We start from the raw sequence: 19662 nt of genomic DNA on the forward strand, positions 1-19662 counted from the left end.
GAGCCATTTTGCTGCGAGCTGCCCCGGCTCCCTCGCTGGACACGGGTCAGCCCCGGCCCCGCCGCTCCTTCCGCGCATCCTGTCGAGGGCGCGGTCGGCGGGACGAGCCCGGTGCCGCGGGCCGGAGGATGCAGAGGGACAGAGCCGCCGCACCGTCGCGCCGTCCCCGGGGGGCGGCTGCCGCCTTGGCTCGGCGGCTGCTGGCGGGCCCGCGCGGCTGAGGCGGGCTGGGCGGGCGGAGGCGGGCCCGCCGAGGATGAGTGCGGGCTGCGGGCGGGACCCCCCTCGGAAGAGAGCCCGGCCGAGCTCCGCCAGCCCCGGCGGCGGCTTCCACGGAGAGCGGCCGCCGCCGCTCGGTCCCCGCCAGGAGGGGCCCGGAGGCAGCAGCTCCGGCGGCGGCAGCCCCGCCAGCACCGTGGGGAACAAAGGTTCGTACTGGCGGGGGCTGCGCCCCCCGGGACAGAGGGGCGACCAGGCGAGGGTTGGGTGTGGAAGTGGCCTCCGAAAGGGGCCATTTCGGGGTGCGGGACACGGGTCGGCTTTGCCAGCACAGCCGGGGCAACGCTGAACTTGCTCCAGCCGGGCCGGAGCGCTGCTCGGCGGCCCCACCGCCCCGTCCCGCCCCCGCTGGCGCCGCGGGAGCCGCGGCCGCGTCTGGCGCTTGGCGGGGGGTGGCGGCCGGGGGCTCCGCCGGGTTGCGGTGTTCCTGCCTGCTGCTTATTGCATCTCTGCTGCGCTTCTGATGCGCTGGAGGGAGGGCAGCGTTCAACGGAGGGAGGCGGCTGTGCCGCGCACGTCGCCTCCCGGGAGCTGTCGGTGCCACATCGGGCCCGGATCGGCTCTATCTTGGCGTCCCGGAGCCAGCCCGTCCCGGGGATCCCAGCCCGGTGGTGTACAGGATCGTTATCCTGGCTTCGTGCCCGATTCTTTACAAACTTTACAGTGCAACCATCCAAGTGAGGGGTGAGCTGCTAAAGGTGGCGGGTTTTGTATGTGCGAGTACAAATACTTGTTGCAAGAGAAATGAATGACGTTCAGCGGTGTGTCTTACTGGGCTACCACGGCGAGGAGGGCTGAGGGTGATGACAGGAACCCACATGGGCACGTGGCTGCGGGCCCAGGGCGCTGCTGACCATGTGGGGTGCTCCTACAGTGTGACAAAGCTGCGTGGGAAAAGCTCCCACGTGGCTTCCTTAGGCTGTTTATATTTGGAGACAGCACTGTCAAAATTAAATCGTAATGCACAATAAAGTACCTATTTGAGGAATAGAAAGGCATGCAGGGATGGAAAAGAAAACCAGATTTGCTGTGGTGTTCAGTTGATGAGTAAAACCTCAGTAACCAGTAACTGAGAGGCACCTTTCAGTTTGACCTTATATGTATGCACTCCTACAAAGTGATAGATACGAATCTTGTAAAAATTCAGTATTTTTCCTCTGTAGTACATTCTGATGAACAATTTGTTTAATGAGAATTATCTGGGGAATCTTGAATAGAAGTTTAGGGACCACTTTAAAAAAAAAAACCCTACAAAGTCTGTTTTCATTTTATACACTGAATGCAAGCATATGTTGACTTTTTGTGCCTCTTATGTTTTTATCACCTTATCTGTAGCAAAAAGAGATTTTAGTAGTGTTAAAGAAAAATGCTATGTGTTGTGTTGGTTATAGGGTCTAAGTGGCTAGTGAGATGGGAAAATACAGACCAAAGCCATTTTGGTCTGTGCTGCTGCTATAATTTATATTTATTATGTTAATGAATAAGTATTCCTTCATAAATGCAAGTTTATACCTCAAGAGGTAGTCAGCTGCCTTTGGAGAGGTTTATTCATCCCATGTTTTAACATGTCTCTTCAGGTTTTTTTTCTGTCTGCTTCTTTCCCTTTTCCTGTAGGCAACTTGAGTTAACACTTCAAATATAAGAAAGTGGAATTTGGTAAACAGAATGACTAATGTACTTTTTAGGTAATCTTTAGAAATAGAAATATTTTTGTTCATGAAATCCATCAAGCTGTTATTTTTGTCAGAATGGGGTGAAGCTGAGCATTTGATGCAGAATTGAATGGCTGAGTATGGCACAGGTATCTTTGTGTGCTTGATCTACATACGACTTGGCATTACTCCCTGGTGACCTGGTCACTTGATGGCAATTTTGCACTCTTGTTTGTGCTCTTTCAGAAGAACTGAAAATGACTTAAATATTTTCAGGACATTCCTTTTTTCGTTCTAGAAATTCTGTAATTTTGATGAGGATATTTGATAATCAGCTGTGGAAAATTGTTCAAGGCCTTGAGTGTTGGGGAAAGCTTTTATGAAATCATGTCCTGTGGCTTATGCTACAAGTTACACAACCCCCATTTGCAGTAAAATGCTGAGTCTTTCAGTAGTGACTGTTAATCAGAATAGCCAGATCTGCTGTACTGGTTTTTAAGTTCTGCAAAGCTACCGTAGCAATGGAGAAACTACAGATTTTACTTACCCAGTGAAAGCAGTGAGTAAACACCTTACACAGTCAGCAGTGGCAGGTAGGTAACTTCTCTTGGCAAATGGAAAGAAAGGAAACTGAAGACAGTTCCCAATTTTTCAGAATTACCTTTAGGTAACAACAAAACAAAACCAAAAAAACCTTTCTTATACTAATTGAGATTACTTTCCAGTTGTGAAATAGCCGCTTGGAGTTTTTTCTTCCTATTCTGCCTTTTAAGCCTCTGCATAATTATTTCATGTGCTGCTGTTCTATTGAAAGGTTGTCTGAACTGCAACATCACCAAGATAAGGCTGATGACATTCACTGGAGCTGTATCCTTGGTAGTAAATCTGAAAAAATGTGTCCTTCACATTTGGTTGCTGTTTAGGGAAGTAGAACTGATAGGCTTTAGAAATTGCTTATGGATAGAGAGGAAAAGAAAAACACCTTTTCTCATCACTTGTCACTTCAAATGTGTACAGTCTTTATATTAAGCCTCATGTTTCACAGTATGCTACATACAGATAAGGTTCTCAGCTGGGTCTTCTAAGATGCCTTGTTGCTAGTTGTTTTGTTTGTTTGTTTTTTTCAAGGTGTTGTGGTTTTGTTGTTGTTTTTGTTAGGTTTTGTTTGCTTGTTTTGAGTTATGTCATGTTGCCTGTTCATTCCATAATTCAGCAGAGGTCTTTCAGGGCAATTAAAGGTGATAGTAGGAGCTGGGAAGTTCAAGTTGCCTTTTTTTTATTTTATTTTTTTTTTTAAATCTAGAGGTTCACTGTGGTTTTAATCATAGAAAATCTTGGACGGGAAAAAAAAAAAACCCACCACACACCAATCCTAGCATTTATAAAGGTTATTACAGAAGCTACACCTGCTGACTGATATGAATTAAATACTGCATCACATGTACTTTTAAGAGTATTAGTGTCTGGATGCTCCCTATGCTCCCTGTAGTAAAGATGAGGTGTTTTTATCTTCATCAAGTACAAGTTGTCTTACTCATATGCAATCATGTTGCAGTTTTGTCATGTTTCATTTAATAATGTAGTGAACTTTGTTTTTTCAGTTTGCAAGCAACGGACAATTACCACTTGGTTGGAGAATAAAGGACCCAAGACAACTGATTCCAAAAGGTAAAATGCCCAGCTTTTCTACTTCAAAGTTGTGTTCTTTGTGTGGGCCTGTGGGGAACTAGAAGTGCAGGTTCCCAGTGCCAGCTGCTGTCAAAAAGGCAACTGCATTTCTGAGGCTTCCCTTACCTTGACACTTCCTCTTGAGTGTCACTAACTGACAGACTTGCACTACAAAAAGCTGACTAGTCCCCCATCCCTCCCCTCTAATCCCTCAAAACCAAACTTCTTTGCTGCCTTAACTTCCTGAAGCACCTTGCTCCATAGGTGAATAAATTCTTCTGCTCCTGCAAAGGAAAAGGTGGGAACTTGCAAGGAGGGAAGGCAAAGTGCGACTGCTGCTCCCAGTGGCAGCCAACCACTAGAGCGAGTTGGCTGTAATATCAGCCCTGATTTTATTTTTGTTTAACATAGGGCAATAGCCGTTACAGATTTTGGCTGTTGGTCCTGCGTTCAACTCACAGTTCTGTTGTTAATTTATAGACAAAAGTCTGTTTTGGTTCGTCTCGTTGTGATCACAGAATAAGCACGTGCAACTTGATTTAACTTGTACCAGAATTTACAGGTGCTCAAATGTACATCCAGGTTATTTTGTGAAAGATGTTATAAAAGTTCTGCTGCCGAATGGCACCAGGTACAGTTTGATATTTTCTGCTGATGTAGTCTGTCTGGAGCAATGTTTGCAAGGCAGCCTTGAAATTTAACTCCTAAGAGCTTAACTAGCTGGTGTAGAGGAGTATCAGATATTATTTTTTTGTAATTGCAATTGTAAATGTGCTGGTTTATTTTTCATTGATGTTTGTTAATAAATGGAAATTGGGATCCATAGCAGTGTTAAAATAACCAGGAAAACCTGTGATAGTGATTAATACGGAAGTACACAGGGCTCAGTTACAGGCTCACAGGTTTCAGTAAAGCAAAGATGTTAAGAGGAAGCTTAAGGAGGGAGTGAATATATATATGTGTATATATAAATATATATGTGTGTGTGTGTATATATATATATATTTATTTATATTTATAAGGTTCCCTTTATAATATTACTATTATCTGCCCTCCTCCAGCCTTGCTGGCGGATTATAGCCTAGTCAGTTTTAAGAAGCAGGTTAGTAATGTAAGCACTTAATGTGCCTTTCTTTTGCAGTTAACATGATAATTTTAATTTGTTTGTACTTGAACACTGTGTTAGATTAGATTTATTATCTTGACAACAGATGTTGTCAATATCTTTAAACAGTCATTTATCGAGATGGCAGCAGTAACATAACTTTTGTTTTTGTTCATCAAAATTTTCAGTGCAGGATCAAATGCATAGATGGGGAGTTAAATTATCATAACATAAAACCTCTAAAATCCTTTTGTTTTCAAATAATCTTCCAATGGGTAAAATTCCAAGCTGTTATCCGTTGCAACAACACCCTGTAGTGTTGAAAGTGTGAACTCTATCTCTTTATCCAGAGTACTATTTTAGAAGAGGATCTCTTATAATTCATGGAGACAATTAATGCCTTCAGGAATCTATTAAGATGTTCAGTTGTCAAATTTAGGATTGTGTGTTAAATGTGTATTTTCCTATTTCGTGTAGGTGGGAAACTGTGTGATGACCAGATATACAGAGTTTAGCGTGCCTAGTTTGCATTGGTTATACATGATGTTGTAACAATACATTGAGGAGAAGGTGTTGCTCAGAGTGATATATTCACCAAGACTAACCAGGTTTTCTTAATATTCATATGGTATCTAAGTATTTTTCTTTATCAGTACACTGACACAAAAATCAGTATGTGTGAAATGACTTTCCAATGTCTTCTTGAAAAGTCTTAGCTGTTCATACAAACTCGTTTAATTTCCCTGTGTAACTGTTAGAACACGTTTCTTTCCATTCTTTGTGTAGGACAGCAAAGGGCAAATTAGGTTATTTTTTTCTTTAAAAATAATAATTGATTTAATGTGTGTTTTTATTGCCAGTTCTAAAAATATGTTACTCTTATGCTTTTGTGTTGTGCTTTTTTGGAAGTCATGGCCTGCTTATGAAAGGAAGTAATATTGTGTTTTTGAGACTATGGAATACTGTGTCCTGCTCTTCTAAAAGATGAATTTTTAGCTCTGAGGGAATGGTTACAAAACCATTCATTATATTTCCTTGCTTACTGTATCTAACTGATTAAAATGAAAGTTAAGGAGGACTTTATAATGACTTCCAACTTTTTTCATCTGAAAAACGTAACTACATAATAGCTTAATATTCTTTAGATTTGAAAATAAGAATAATGAATCACTGGCATAGATTTCTAAGGTAAGCATTTCTAGGGTCATCATCCTTTGAAACCCTTAAATGGAAATATAATAGGTTGTTACTGAGCTACATTCCTTTGTTGATCCTGATAGTGCTTGCTTACAGAGTGTTATGGGTAAAATTGCATGTTTATAATAATTCATTTTTTTTTAAGTGTAAATATAGACAGAAAATAATTTGGAAATAAGACATTAAATTCCCTTGCTTCTCCTCCACAGCTTACACAGCAAAATTAATAACAATACTGAAGCGAATCCCAAGATGACTTCTGTTAAAAAAGAGAACTTTTGTGAGCATGATGTGAAAAAGCTAGAGAATGTTTGCCAGCAAAACTATTCAAAAATATCTGTGGAAGTTAGTGCAAAGCATGTAAGTTTACCTCAGACAGGCAGCATGTATAACTGGGAGGCTGGGGACAAAGATCCAGTCTCAGGCACAGAGCCTTTGGAGGTGACGCAGTCTGGAGACCTCTTTAAAAATGCCAACATTGATCAGATGCAGAAGACTGGCAAGCAGGCTCAGAGAGACTGTGAAGAAAGCAGTGATAATTGGACTGAGAGGAAATTATCATCAGGCAGGTCTTTGAAAATGGGAAATACAAAACTTTCTTCAAAAGACACCGAGACAGATGGACAAGTGGCTTCAAGCAATTCACAGAAGCCGAAGAGTTACAATTCTGTCTGTTTAGTGGGTGAACAAGAAGAAGGAGATGTAGTTCCAGAAAGTCCACTGTCAGATACTGGTTGTGATGCTTGTGTATCTGATCTTGGAGGTACTAGGAAACTGAGCAAATGTCAGAGCAGTTCAGGGGATTCACCTGCTTTTGAGAAAGAAAGTGAACCAGAGTCACCAATGGATGTAGATAATTCTAAAAACAGCTGTCATGGGTCAGAGGCTGATGAAGAAACTAGTCCTTTTTTTGATGAGCGAGAGGAGGTTAATGTGTCAAAATCCATGAACAAATGTTTCAGAATTCAATATGGGAATGCTGAACTGGAGTCAAGAAAATCACGTTTTTCTGCCAAGGGCTGTGAAAGCTTTGAGGAAACAGATAATTCTGTTAAAGAGGATGGTCTGCATACAAAGTCATCTGGGATCTCTCCTGCTCTGTCATCAGAATGCAAAGGTGCAAAACAAGGTGTGAAGAGAGACTCCAAAATCACCTCTCACTTCATGAGGATACCTAAAATTGAGGAGAAAAGGTAGCATTCTGTCTGCCTCTTCATCTGTTTTTCATGCTCGAAAATTTCCACTTTGGTGATAGCACTTTGGAGGCTGGCTTGTATAAAGAGTTTTTCAAAGTGTGTGTTAAGACACAGACAACTTTGATATAAGCTTGAAGTAACTTATTTTTAATGAGACTACTTGTGGGGTTTTTTAAAGGATATGTTTGTTTAGTGCAATTTTTAAATCATTGGAGTTCTGTTGAAATTGGGAATTAAAGACACTGTAGGAAGTAGATTTTCATTAGATAATAAGTTATTTAAGAGCATGGGATTTTTAATGCCTGAAAATGTGTGGTGGCACAGGAGTGCTTTATGGAGTGTAGTTCTAGTATCAATTATTTCATTTTTTTGTGGCGTGTGTGATGTTTTTCTTTTCCAGTTTAATCTGTCAAAATACCGAGCCTATTTTGTTAAAGCATCAGTGCTACTAATGCTTTGATAGAAATAGGCATGAAAAATGTAACTTCTGAAAGCATTTGTAGAGATGTGAGAGTGGGGGATTGTTATTGGCTTTATTAATAACCTGGGAGAGAGCAGGGCTGGTGATTGCACACTACAGCAATGGGAATAGAGGCCCAGAGCATGACCCAGGACTCTGTATGTCAGCTGTTGTGTAAGGACAAAAGGATAATCTCTGCTCTGAAGAGCTTAGATTTCAGTGGGAGCCGAGGAAGTGAATAAACAGCAAAGGAGTAAGCAGAAACAGGAGGTCTGTGTGCGCTGGTGTAATAAGTAATTATCTCTGTAGACGCAAGTGTTACAGTAGGGCAAGAAAGTAGTTTTGCGCATCTTTCCTGGAAGGTCTGTTCTGGATGTGAGGAGCAGCACAAACTCTTCAGCCTTTCAAGGAAGAGAAGGTTGACAGAGGGTAGCTGATGAGTGGCAGGAGCTTGCATTTGGGAAAGTTTAAGAGATGAGTAGGCTGGGAGTAGATTTGGAAAACAAAATAAGGTAGTTCTTAGGAAGAATAGATGGATGAAGAATTTGCTAAAAATAGTCAGTGTTAGAGCATGGTGTGTTACAATAAATCCGTGTTTGAGAAGGCAAACACGCAAAAGTTTTGCTGTGTGGCTGTATGGGAATCCTAGTAGTGCTTTACAGAATTAATAGTAAGGTAGAGTATGAGGCTGTAAAATTTTTTTAAATAACAGGGTGGCTCAGATCTTAACTTGCAAGGAAAGAAGCAGAAGCAGTGGCGTATCAAGCAGGTTTTGGTCATCAGTACTGCCGTGCCAGTGCTGTCCTTTGGCGCTCCGCTGAGTACAGTGTGCCTGGGCCCAGCGCCTGCCTGCGCGGCTGCCGTGTGTGTGTGATCAGCCAGGCTGGAGGCACTGGCTGCACCTGGAAGGTACTGGCACATGCACAGATGCAGCGAATGGGTTGGACAGTATTGTTATCCAAGGGTGGAATAAGTTCACCAAGGGGAATTCAGAGGTCTAAGCAGTACCTCAAATTGCAGGCTTTTAACTTGTTTTGCATTTTACTTTGAAAACTTTCTCTTGCGTGAGAAACATCTGGTATGTTACATCAAACATACAGCAGGTTCAGTTTTTTCTTTCCCAAAATATCTCAGATCCATGCAAATACCTTTGATCATTAAAGAGGATTAGTTTATCTGCTCTTGCATATATTTGAATTTTGCAGGTCTTTTTTGGGTTACTTTTAAATTTCTATTTCGATGGAAAGGATTGTATGCCTAGCATGAAAAATACAACCCTAGTGAGAAAGGATGATTAAGAAGTTGGTGGGATTTTTTTTGTTTGTTTTGTTGGTGGTGGTATTTTGGTTGTTGGTTTTTTGTGTGTGTGTGTGCTTGTGTTGGGTTTTTTTGTTGTGTTGTGTGTGTGTGTGTTGTTTTTGTTTTGTTTTTAGTTTGGAGAAAGAGTATGTGCATGTGAGCATGCATATGTGTTTGCTTTCTAGCAGTTGAGAAGGGGCTGTAGAGGGTATCCTGATAAATGCAGACCAATGAGTCTGTCCGCTGTCCCTGGATAAACAGATCCTGTTGGGAAAGAGCATGTCTGTGGAGGAAAACCCAACCTTGCTAATCCACTGCAGTTCTGTGAAGGTGTTTGTCAGCCTGCAGAGTGTTTTGGTAGACATCATGTGTGCTGGGGAGGAGAGGTTTGGTGGAAGTTTTCCCCAAATTAAGCTTTGGCCTGGGGCCACAGTAAAGACTAGCAAATAAACTGACTCTGTTATAAATGTAACCTTGGAGTGGAAGTTCATGTATTTTCTTACCAGCCTTTTCAGTGAAAGTAAAATGTTTAAATGTATTTTATTTTAACAGCAGGAAAGAAAAGTGTGAATTCAAAACCCAGAGGCCAGGAAGGAAGATTCCTAAATATGTGCCACCCTCTCTTCCAACTAATAAGAAATGGTTTGGGACACCAATTGAAGAGATGAGGAGAATGCCAACATGTGGGGCCCGTCTTCCTCATCTGCGACCCTCAGCCAATCACACAGTGACCGTCAGAGTATGATCATTCAGTGTATTACCTGAAATGAAATGTGTTACTGAATTATTCAATAGTATGAAATGCCAAATGTTACTTTTATACTATTAGGCTGTGGAAATCTTTCTTTGCCGTTCCTTCTGAGCAGACTGGAGCAACCGGTTTTCCTGAAAATTTACAGATACACAGAATTAGGATATTAAGACACAGACAAGCCTCTGTCTTGTTAGAAACAAGTTGATTGGTTGGTTTTTGTTTGTTTGTTTTGCATAGATGTGTGTGAACTGACTTATCAGAGTTGTAAACCAAGGGAATTTAAATACATCTGCAAGTGAAATTTGTACTTCAACATTTTCATGTTATTTTGTTGATATTTTGGTTTGGGTTCAAGATACACAGTAGGGTCAAAATATTAAAGATATAAAGACAATGAAGAGGAGTTTCTCATAATTTTACCACTGCATTTTAGATCAAATCTGATATATCTGCCCTTAATCTTTTGGAGTACTCTTCAGTCAAACTGTTGTTGAAATAAAACATGGGACCAGAAACTTGTAGGGTCACATGTAAATTCCAAACAAAAGAAAACCCAATTAAGTTTTAAATACAAGTTCTGAGAGAATCAGTGCTGCCAAAAAAGCATTAAGCCATAAAAGATTAAGTTTTTAAGAACATTGTTATTTGTTTTTACATTTCTGATATTCTGTGGAGTAAACTTGAAATATTGCTTTATCTATAATGATTTCTCATCTTCACTGTTAGGTTAAAAGATGTTATTTCTGTACATGACTATGGCTACATCTGAAACTGTATTTTGAAAATATCTGGACAAAACTATGTAGATACCTAAATTCATAAATGGGGAAGTCTTTAGTTGATAATTGGGGATTAAATAATTGCATGTATTACTTTTATTTCAGTGTATTTCAAGAGGTCAAATGCTAAGGTGGTGTTCTTTTCACCAAGTATAACCTGAGAGCAAAAGTAACAGGTGGATTTTTTTTCTTAGTATTCATCGTGTGGTCAGTTTGTAGCTGTGTTCTTTCCAAGAAGAGAGGCTGTAAATTAGAGCTTTTCTTAACTATCTTTTTGTTTACTTTTCATTTCTTCTATTTAAACCTTGAAAGTAGTCTGAGCATTTTTTCTCTCTCCTTCTGTGTTGCAGGTAGATCTTCTGAGAGAAGGAGAGGTGCCTAAACCTTTTCCGAGTCAATACAAAGATTTGTGGGACAACAAACATGTTAAAATGCCCTGCTCAGAACAAAATTTGTACCCTGTAGAGGATGAGGTAAGATAAAGTATTTACAGTCGTGTAATCAAGTAAGTTTGTTTACAGGTAGATGAGTTTTCAGTTTACTGTATTTACTCAGTTGGCAAACTGTATGTGTGGAATTGGAAAATCAAACAGGTGAACATGCTAGCTCTGAAAAGCTGGATTCTGGGTCATGATGCTTCAGGCAGAGGAGAAGATTATTTTTTGTTTCCTATTTTACCTAGCCCTTGATTTGATGGTGTATGTATTTCTTTCTATACTTACGTTATTTCTATGTTATTTTTTCTTTTGAAGCAATTTGGGATGCCAACAGATGTAAATGAATGCATAGCCACATTCTGATTATAAAATCCTGTCAGATGTTGCTGACAGATTGACTTGTAACTGACTGCTGTTTTGCTGAAACAATGGCGGAGAGGTTCGAATAGGCCTTGCATGGTTTGTTGAGCTGATACTTCTTGTCGCTGCTCGAGACTTACTTAAACGTACTTACTGAAATACTTTAGACTGTGGTGAATAGAATGAGCAAGCGTGTCCTGTAGCGAAAACTGTATAAAGATTATTGATACGTAAATCTGGAACTGAGAATTTTTAGTAGCCTTTAGGAAATACTCTGTCTTTTCATTTATCAGTTTTATAGATAATATGTAAAATGGATTCCGTTGATGTTTCAAAGACAAAGTGTTGATAAGATCTTTGTTGCCAGTTAAGCAAGTTGACTTGTCTCTGCCCTTGTGGTAGTCTCATAAGAAATATCATTATTGCTTGCAATGGGTAATAAGACTTTTTGTTGAGGAAAAATATTACAGGATGTCTTAAGTTTGGGTTGATGCAAGAGTCAGCGACAGCAATGTGCTTTTATGATCTGTGCCCTTAATGTTCTTAATATTGCATTTTTATGAAGTTAGTTCAGTTTATATTTTGAATTATAGATTTTATGAACTGTGGTCATGTTTTATCTGTGAAATCCACTTTCTTCATGAGGAATGTACTGGACATCGTTGTTCTTGAGGTAGCATGATGAAGAGTGTTGCATATGTGAAAAAGAGCTCTTTATGAATTTTGTAGCTGCTTCCATTAAGAAGGAACTCTTAAGGGAGTAAAATGCATTGGACTAGAAATTGCAGAAGTACTTTACAGTTTCTCAAAAAATGTAGTTTATTTTTGAAAAACTTCACAAATAAAGCAAACTTTATTTTAAAAAAGATAATTATTAGTAAACGTGTCTTTCTGTTTTGAATAACTTAATCTGACTTCATTTGGGATTTTTGTTTTAAAGAACGGAGATAGAACTGCTGGAAGTCGATGGGAACTAATCCAAACTGCCTTACTTAACAAATTTACTTGCTCACATGATTTGAAGGTAAGCTTGTCAATTTGAAATCAAATCTATATACATGTAAGTAGATTCAGGCTCTCCATGTACTGTTAATGATTCTGGCTGGGTCCTATTTGTTTAAATAAAAAAAAAAAAAATCGGTGTTGTTCAAGGGATCCTGTAATGGATTAGGGGTCCTAGTTAACAGGTTTTAAGTGTTACTGTTGAATTTATTAGGCATTATTAAAATGAATTGTCTTTTATTAGTCTGCACAAAACTGTGTTAATCCAGCTGTGTGTCCTAGTTTGTGGTAGCTGGAGCATCTAGGGTGATGGATGGGTGAGAGACTTTGAAACAGTAACTGTTCACACCAGGGTACTCTACTAAAATTGCAACAATTCAAACTGCTGAAAAAATACCTGTACATTTTGGAGACTAATGCCCTGTTGATAACTCTTGTAGTTCTCTGGCTTTAAATGAATTGTGATTTGGAGCAACTTAAAATTGCTATTATGTTTCTATGAAGAATGATATAATTTAGGTTATACCTGAAAGGCAGGGGAATGAGAGGATGCGAAAGCTACAGCTAAACCTTAAACAAATAAACAGTGCTCTCCCAGCAACTAATGAAAATTCTCTTGATAATAGTATTATATTTGGTATTTTTTCTTGAGTATTTTTAAAGGTACTGGTTCTTGTAATAGACTTATTTAATTTTATTGTTGTGCTCATTCTTTAAATTCCTAAACTGATAAAACTGCTATATTGTTGAGGGACACTTTTCTGGTATTTTTCAAGAGAGCAAGCAGCAGATGGGGAATGTTTGTTGTGTGTTGTTGGTAGATACAAACATACCTTGTTTTATTTTGTGCAAGGAGGAAAAACCTGTGGACTAGAGCTTATTCAATGCTAAACCTAAACCAGAAGATTCAGTTTCATGGAGTTGCACCATGTTAATAGTTTTATGGATTTTGGTAGACTCTGTGACAGGTTTTAGCCACTAGATGGTACTGTTCCTTCAAAAAGGAAATTTCAGAAAATCGTATTTCTTTTGTTAATAACTATCTCTTAAGTTTTGTTTTGTTGTGCTCTTTCCCTAGGAGGCTATACTGAGATACAATGTTGCTTATTCCAAGAAATGGGATTTCACAGCTCTTACGGACTTCTGTGAGAAGGTAAACCAAGTTGATTTAAAATAGGAAGAACAGTAAAATGTAGGTGACAGCTTTGACTGTATGTCTCAATGCTTTTGGCTTTATTTCCATTTTCAAGAGTAAAGGTTTTATAGTCATAATCTATGTGGACAGTTATTTGGCTGGTAACTTCAGCTGAAATGGCAATTATTTAAGCTGTTTGCATTTTAAATCTTAAGCAGGTAGTTTGTGTGCTGCAGTAATAACTAAGGTTACTGAAGGTAAGATGAGAAATGACTTTTCTGTGTTATGAAAGTCAGATGTATTAGTAAATTGTGTTAGTATTTCCAGTGTGATGATATTTTGTTTTAAGAAGTGTTGGTCTTTTTTCCTTTTTCAAACAACTTTAATGTTATCTTACAGTGGTGTTTGTCTAGACTGTGCTTTGCTGGTCTAGTAGTACAATTTTGTGGTATGCTGAGATGATTAATTTAAACTGTAGATACTTTGAAAGACTGGTGTGTTTTTTATGACTTCATGTTACCTTCCTGGAAGAGGATGGAAAAGAAAAATGAATAGCAGGTGACTAATGCAGGTTGGACTATTATTAACATACATCTTGACTGATGATCGGAAACTATGCTAATTAAAGCGGTATGGGAGATTAAATTAGATGCAATAGAAATTGTTGTATTTTTCTTCCACTAGCTCAGAAGTGCTTTTAAAACACGTGTGCTTATTTTGTTGGGAGGGGCTTGCTAAGCTATATTAAGGTTCAGTGGGAAACTACATTTGATTTGAAGTTATTTTTGTTAGTTATGTATGTTTAAAATAGATGTCTGCTTGATCAGACCAACTGTTCTTTCTATTGCCTATTTCCATTGCTTATGGGGACTTTTTTACATACGGAGTTTTGCTTTGCATGCGGCACAGTATTGTTGTTACTTGACAGAAGGTACCTGTAAAAATACAGGTGGTATCATATTTGCCAGCCATGAGAGCTACTGTGTTTGCCTATCTTGCCAATGTAGTGCTCCCTCCTCTCAGGAGGTGCGATCTCTGTTTCTGTGGGGTCTCTCTGTTTTTGGGGCTGTCACGGCCGCATAGTAGAGCCTGTGAACATCTGGCTTCTTTGTGCATGTTGAATCTTGTACTAACTGAAATTAACTTGGCCTCTTCAACTGTTCACTCTTCTGTTATTAAAGAATACATATTTTAGTTAATAGAAAGCAAACTGTTTACTTAAAAATCTGACGCAGAAACGTACCAGATCTGCATCATATTGCTACAAATGCAATTGAGCTTGTCCTGATGTGTTCGTTTTGTGCATCTGGGAGTTCGGAAACTGTGGGTGATAGGCTCATCAGCCAGGGAGAGTAAGTAATACCAGCTCTGTCCAGAGAAAAGAGGAACAATAGGGAAATAAACTGTGAATTGGGCATCAGTCTTTCACTGAGTGTGAAAAGGCAGTTTCTATCACCTGGAAATGATGATCTATTGTGAGGTTCCCAGATGAAGGTAGGGGAACTGTTTCAAAACACACATTGTAGACTGAGGTGAAGAGAGTGCATCAGTAAATCAAATAAGGAACAGAGAAGCACTCTAGGCCAGTGGCTCCTTGTAGACCGTAGGAGAAAAATTTTACCTTGTCTTTTTTTATTGAACATACTGAGTTTAGTAAGCAGAACATGTGCAGAGGGATACATCTTTAGTGAGATATTTGAATTTTTTTCTGTTATTAAGGGATGTGTGAGTTTTTCAAGTTTTGTAAATTAACAAGACATCTGCTTTCAAAGACTGTTTGCACTCTGCTTAAGTGAGCAGCTGTTGAGTGAAAAGTTGGGATCCTCTGTGGAAATGACCTAAATATACTAGCTGTAGTGAAGCATAGCTTTTGAAGTTACTGTATTGAGGAGTTAATGATTAAGGGCTTACCATTGGCTTTTGTATCCTCTTGTTTATCTGACGATTTTGGGGGTACAGGGGAACTGTTTCAGGTGACGTTTGCTCAGTAGAAGTTGAGAGGATTGGTTGAAAGGGAAGCTGGCTTGAGTCATCAGCCCAAAAGGAGAGGCAGCAGCTCAACAGAAGGAAAAATAGTCACAAATATATATTAAAAGAAAAAGATTAGAAGAGAATCTATGATCCTCAAATATCCATTTATGTTCATAGACACTAGTGACTTCCAGTACATTCTTAACCAGGAATTCTGTGGTCTGATTTAGAAGGGAGCTGGGTTCACCAGTGTCTGTTTTAATTGTTCAAGGCCACTGTCTTCAGATATTACTTCAATAGGTCTATGCTTGGTAAATCATAAAGTACAATTTGTTATTTTATCTTGTGATTCTGGACACAGCTCACCTTATCTATCAATCTGTGTAAATGCTTTCATATCAGTCTTGCACGGTTTTTCCTATTTCAGGTAGTTTCCTTCCAAGTAACACAGTCAAAATATGCATTATTTTAAAATCCTGCTTGTAAGACTCAGATCAGTTTGCTTCTAATAACAATAATTATCAGCTTCTTGGACTTAAGTATATTTTCCTTTAAGACTAAAATACTTTCAGGTTTCTTAACTAATGGGAAATAAATATCATGTATGCAAGCCAGGATTTTCTTCCAAAACAATGTACCCTGACATGTACAGGCTGACCAGTTTTGCAGTTGTCCAAAGTGTTGTCAGAAGAGGGAGCCCTTGCACTATTTTGAAAAGATTCTTTTGGATGCCAGTTAATGTGTGGATGTTAAATTCCTGTTTGTATAGTGAAGTAAATTTGAAAGCTTGGATTTTTTTTCTTTATTTTTTAAAGGCTCATAGCACCCATCAGTAATGTACGTAAAGCTCTTGGTAGCTTATTTGCTTCAGACGTATGACGATTTTGTTTCCCCTGTAGAATTTCCATGTTGTATTGATTTGTTTTGCCATCTGTTTGTTAATATTGGCAAACAGGCTTAGGATTTATTCAAGTTATTACTTAGTGGATGAAAATTATTAGTGCTAACATTTTTCTTCTTACTTAAAAAATTTCTGTTACTTGAAAGTCATTCTTGCATATGTTTTCCTGGAACTTATCTAGAAGCCAGACAAGAAAGAGCAAGCAACAAGCAGGAGAGGAAAACACTGTGGACAGAGCTGTCTCAGGATCCATAGTGTGTTGTAGATTAACTTTATTTACGTGAATGACGATAGGTTGGAAATTTCTTACATGCTTTTGATCAACAGTGCTACGTACTGTAGTAGTTTTTATTTTTCTTTCTTGTAGATTTGTCCTTCTGCTTCCAGGCAAGACTAAATTATTTTCCTTTTTCTCAAATGTATGAAATAAAAAGTCTAGTGAGGTCATTCAAGGCTTATGTCTTAGACTAATGTCCAACAAGAGTGATTTAATTTAAAGGGAAAAGTAGGGCTTTATCATTTAAGACAGTCACACGATCTGCTGCTTTAGATTGGGCCTGCTTGTTCTGGACATGTTTTCTTTTTATTGTATTGCTTTGAATTCTCAGAGCCTAAGCATAATTCTTGTTGATGTTGCTTCATGAAGTGTTCCTCTTATTGTTTGTGTCTGTCCTGCTCTTTCAGGAACAGAGATGTGTTTAAATCTGAAAAAGACATGACATTGTATAATCAGTGTGTAACTTTAAAGGTGATCCTTCTTTTAGATTCAGTTTTAGTTGCATAGTATACAAGAACTGAAGCCAGCAGGAAGCTGAAGCTTATCCGTCGTGAAGCTTCAGGAACCTTCCTGATGTAGAACCTCTGTTGTCGTTAAAATCTGAGCTCTTCTGAGATGAAACAGGTGATGAGCAGCCTCACAACTTGTTTTTGTCCTTTACAGTAGAGCTGTATCAAACTGAGTTATTTGGTCCCATCTAAAACTTAAGAGGTTTAGCAGCAGTACTTCAGTTAATAACATATCTACTGAAAAGCATGTAAGACAAAGCAACAAAAAGCAACTCTGCAGGCAATGAAGCAACAATGGGCACTTTTATTGCTCATGTGGAAAGACAAGTACTCATGTATGCAAGACTGTTAGCATTTAGGATTCCCCAAATATTTGTGTTTAAAAAGATACTTTGTGATATAATGTCTGTATACTATTCAGCGCTGACAAGGATTAAATCCAGTATTTAGGCACGTTATTAAAAGACAAACTGTAACCTGTAGTGATTACTCATGTATTGGAAAATGCAAGTAGTTTAGACATAAGTTTGATCTCCTAAGAAGCATAGACTGAAGACTGGAGCTTAGGTAAATTTGTGTGGCATGGACAGTGATTGTCTCTGAGCTGCTGTGAAGCATCTGAAAAGTGGATCACAATACATATTGCACATGTTCATATTGTATCCAGAACTACTTTGATGTTTGTCTGGACTCTCTTGAGCTTGATTGTGTCAGTGGTAGGTTTGTGCCTGTGAAATGGAGAACATACAGTGAGAGGAGTTAGGAATAGTACGAAGGTACGTAACAGTTTCCATACGAGGAACGTCTAAATAACCGGGGTCTGTTTAATCTTTTCATCTTATTTACAATGGGAGTGAGGAATGATGTCCAAAATGAATGTAAGAGAGGGTGAAGAGGAAACTGTTAGATTTGGCATTTAGTGTAGAAAAAAGTGCGCGTGTGTATGCAGTGCCTATTTATGGATGTCTTGTGGTCTTTGTCTTTTGGGAAAGCTATTTTAAGCCAATCAATCTATTTAATGACCAGGACCTCCTTATTTGTTGTTGATTCTCAGCATTCAGGAAATCCTTTTCTGTTATGAAAGAAGCTGTATAACTTCTTCATTTGGATTGCTTCTGTTAGGTTGAAAGAAGCATGATAATGCTCTTTAAAAAGGTCAGTCTCCTGTCTATACTTAATTGCAGAGAGAAACCTTCAGCATGAAGGAAAAGGAAGAATGTACCAGACTACTTTGTTTGTGCTCCTTTTTCTCCTTTTCCAGTCAAGCATGAATTCACTGGTTTTAGCATCAAAACTGGCTGTTAAGCAGGTTTCTTTATGGCACAAATCTCAGCTTATCCTAAAATCTGATTAAAAGTTGTGTAGCAAGAAAACAAGGTCAGTTGTCAAGCTGAAGGAATAGATTGTTATTTTTCTTCACCCTTTAGTTATGCTCTTACATGATATAGAGTATAGACTATTAAAAATGTTTGTCTTACAATTACAGCTGTAATTAGTTTTGAAACAGGATTAGATAAGGAGTCTCATTTCTCCCTTCTTTCAATGAAAACTTGTATGACTATTATACTTCTGGATGCTAGATCCTTTTAGAAGACTGGATAAATCAAAATGTGAGGCTTCTTTATTGAATGCTTTTACATGCAGATGTCTACCTGTAAATTTCTTAGTGTGTTTTTTTGCCAGACTGTATTTTCTCATTTGAATGTATGTTGCTGTGCAGCATACTAGCACATTTGGCATTAACTTGGTACTTTCAGAAAATGTCAGATGCAAGTAATAGAGCGGAAAAATCGTATCTGCAAATACTGGCAGTGTGTCTGCTTCCTCTCCAAGAAGAATCGGTTGCGTTTTGAGATCACTGAGCTGATTTGAATGAAATTAAGAAGTGTTTTGTCAATGATGTACGCTATTCCAGTTGCAAAATTTCAAACAGCCACAGAACCATACAGCCTTTAAGTGTGTGTGTAGCCCTAACCTTAATAACCTTAAAGGTAATAACCTTAAAAAATTTTGGAAATTACCTGTACAATTTTGGGAATTATACTTCTATTTTTTCTGGTCTTCATCTAAAAAAAAAATATGCAAGTGTAATGTAGTCTAGCTGGATTATGGTTGAGCTCTGGATTTTCACTCATTTGAAGAAGACCATACTGTTTAAGAACACCCACTACTGTTAAGTATGTGTGTATATTGGGAGATTTTTATGTTCTAGTAGGGCTTTACCCCACTCTTGTGAATCATGTCAGTCTTTCCTGTATGTTCTGTTGTTTGAATGACCTGCTATAAGAAATGATTGTTGTAATCAGTGATAGTGGAATAGACGGAATTTTAACGTATCAAGTTGTTCCGGTGACTAGGTTTTTGATAAATCACTTTTATAATTGTCTGGACAGTACTAACAGAAGTGAGCATTGTACAGAGATGTCAGCACTACAAATGCAGGCTTTTAAGTAAGAGACAAAATGTCCCAAGGCAGAAAATAGCCTATCCACTGCTCCTTGCTGGGTTTCATTTTAGTCCAGATGTTTTCAAACAATTTTCATTACATCAGATTACCTTTATAAAATCTAAACTGAAAAGGTCTTTTGAATGTGCCATGAAGGGTTTTCTTTTCACAGTAGCAGAAAGGAATTTGCCCCCTTATTGAACAAAATGTGTGTTTTTCTGGGATGGGAGCAGCA

The 19662-nt window shown here is 38.7% G+C and overlaps 1 protein-coding gene across 3 annotated transcripts in view; it reads left to right on the top strand.

The window, feature by feature from the left end:
• PARG (poly(ADP-ribose) glycohydrolase) overlaps positions 1-19662 on the top strand; it is a 69648-nt gene that overhangs the window by 58 nt on the left and 49928 nt on the right. The window contains exons 1-7 of one of the 3 annotated variants that reach the window (XM_065067607.1): positions 31-428; positions 3533-3599; positions 6111-7094; positions 9412-9595; positions 10740-10862; positions 12127-12210; positions 13267-13341. In XM_065067607.1, coding sequence (XP_064923679.1) covers positions 257-428; positions 3533-3599; positions 6111-7094; positions 9412-9595; positions 10740-10862; positions 12127-12210; positions 13267-13341 — 1689 coding nt within the window. In that variant the 5' untranslated portion in view covers positions 31-256. Of the gene's footprint in view, positions 1-30; positions 429-3532; positions 3600-6110; positions 7095-9408; positions 9596-10739; positions 10863-12126; positions 12211-13266; positions 13342-19662 lie in introns of those variants that run through there. The other 2 variants (XM_065067606.1, XM_065067608.1) reach the window with 2 other exon arrangements.

The sequence above is a fragment of the Columba livia genome, chromosome 6 (genome assembly GCF_036013475.1).
Source record: "Columba livia isolate bColLiv1 breed racing homer chromosome 6, bColLiv1.pat.W.v2, whole genome shotgun sequence".
Classification (NCBI taxonomy): domain Eukaryota; kingdom Metazoa; phylum Chordata; class Aves; order Columbiformes; family Columbidae; genus Columba; species Columba livia.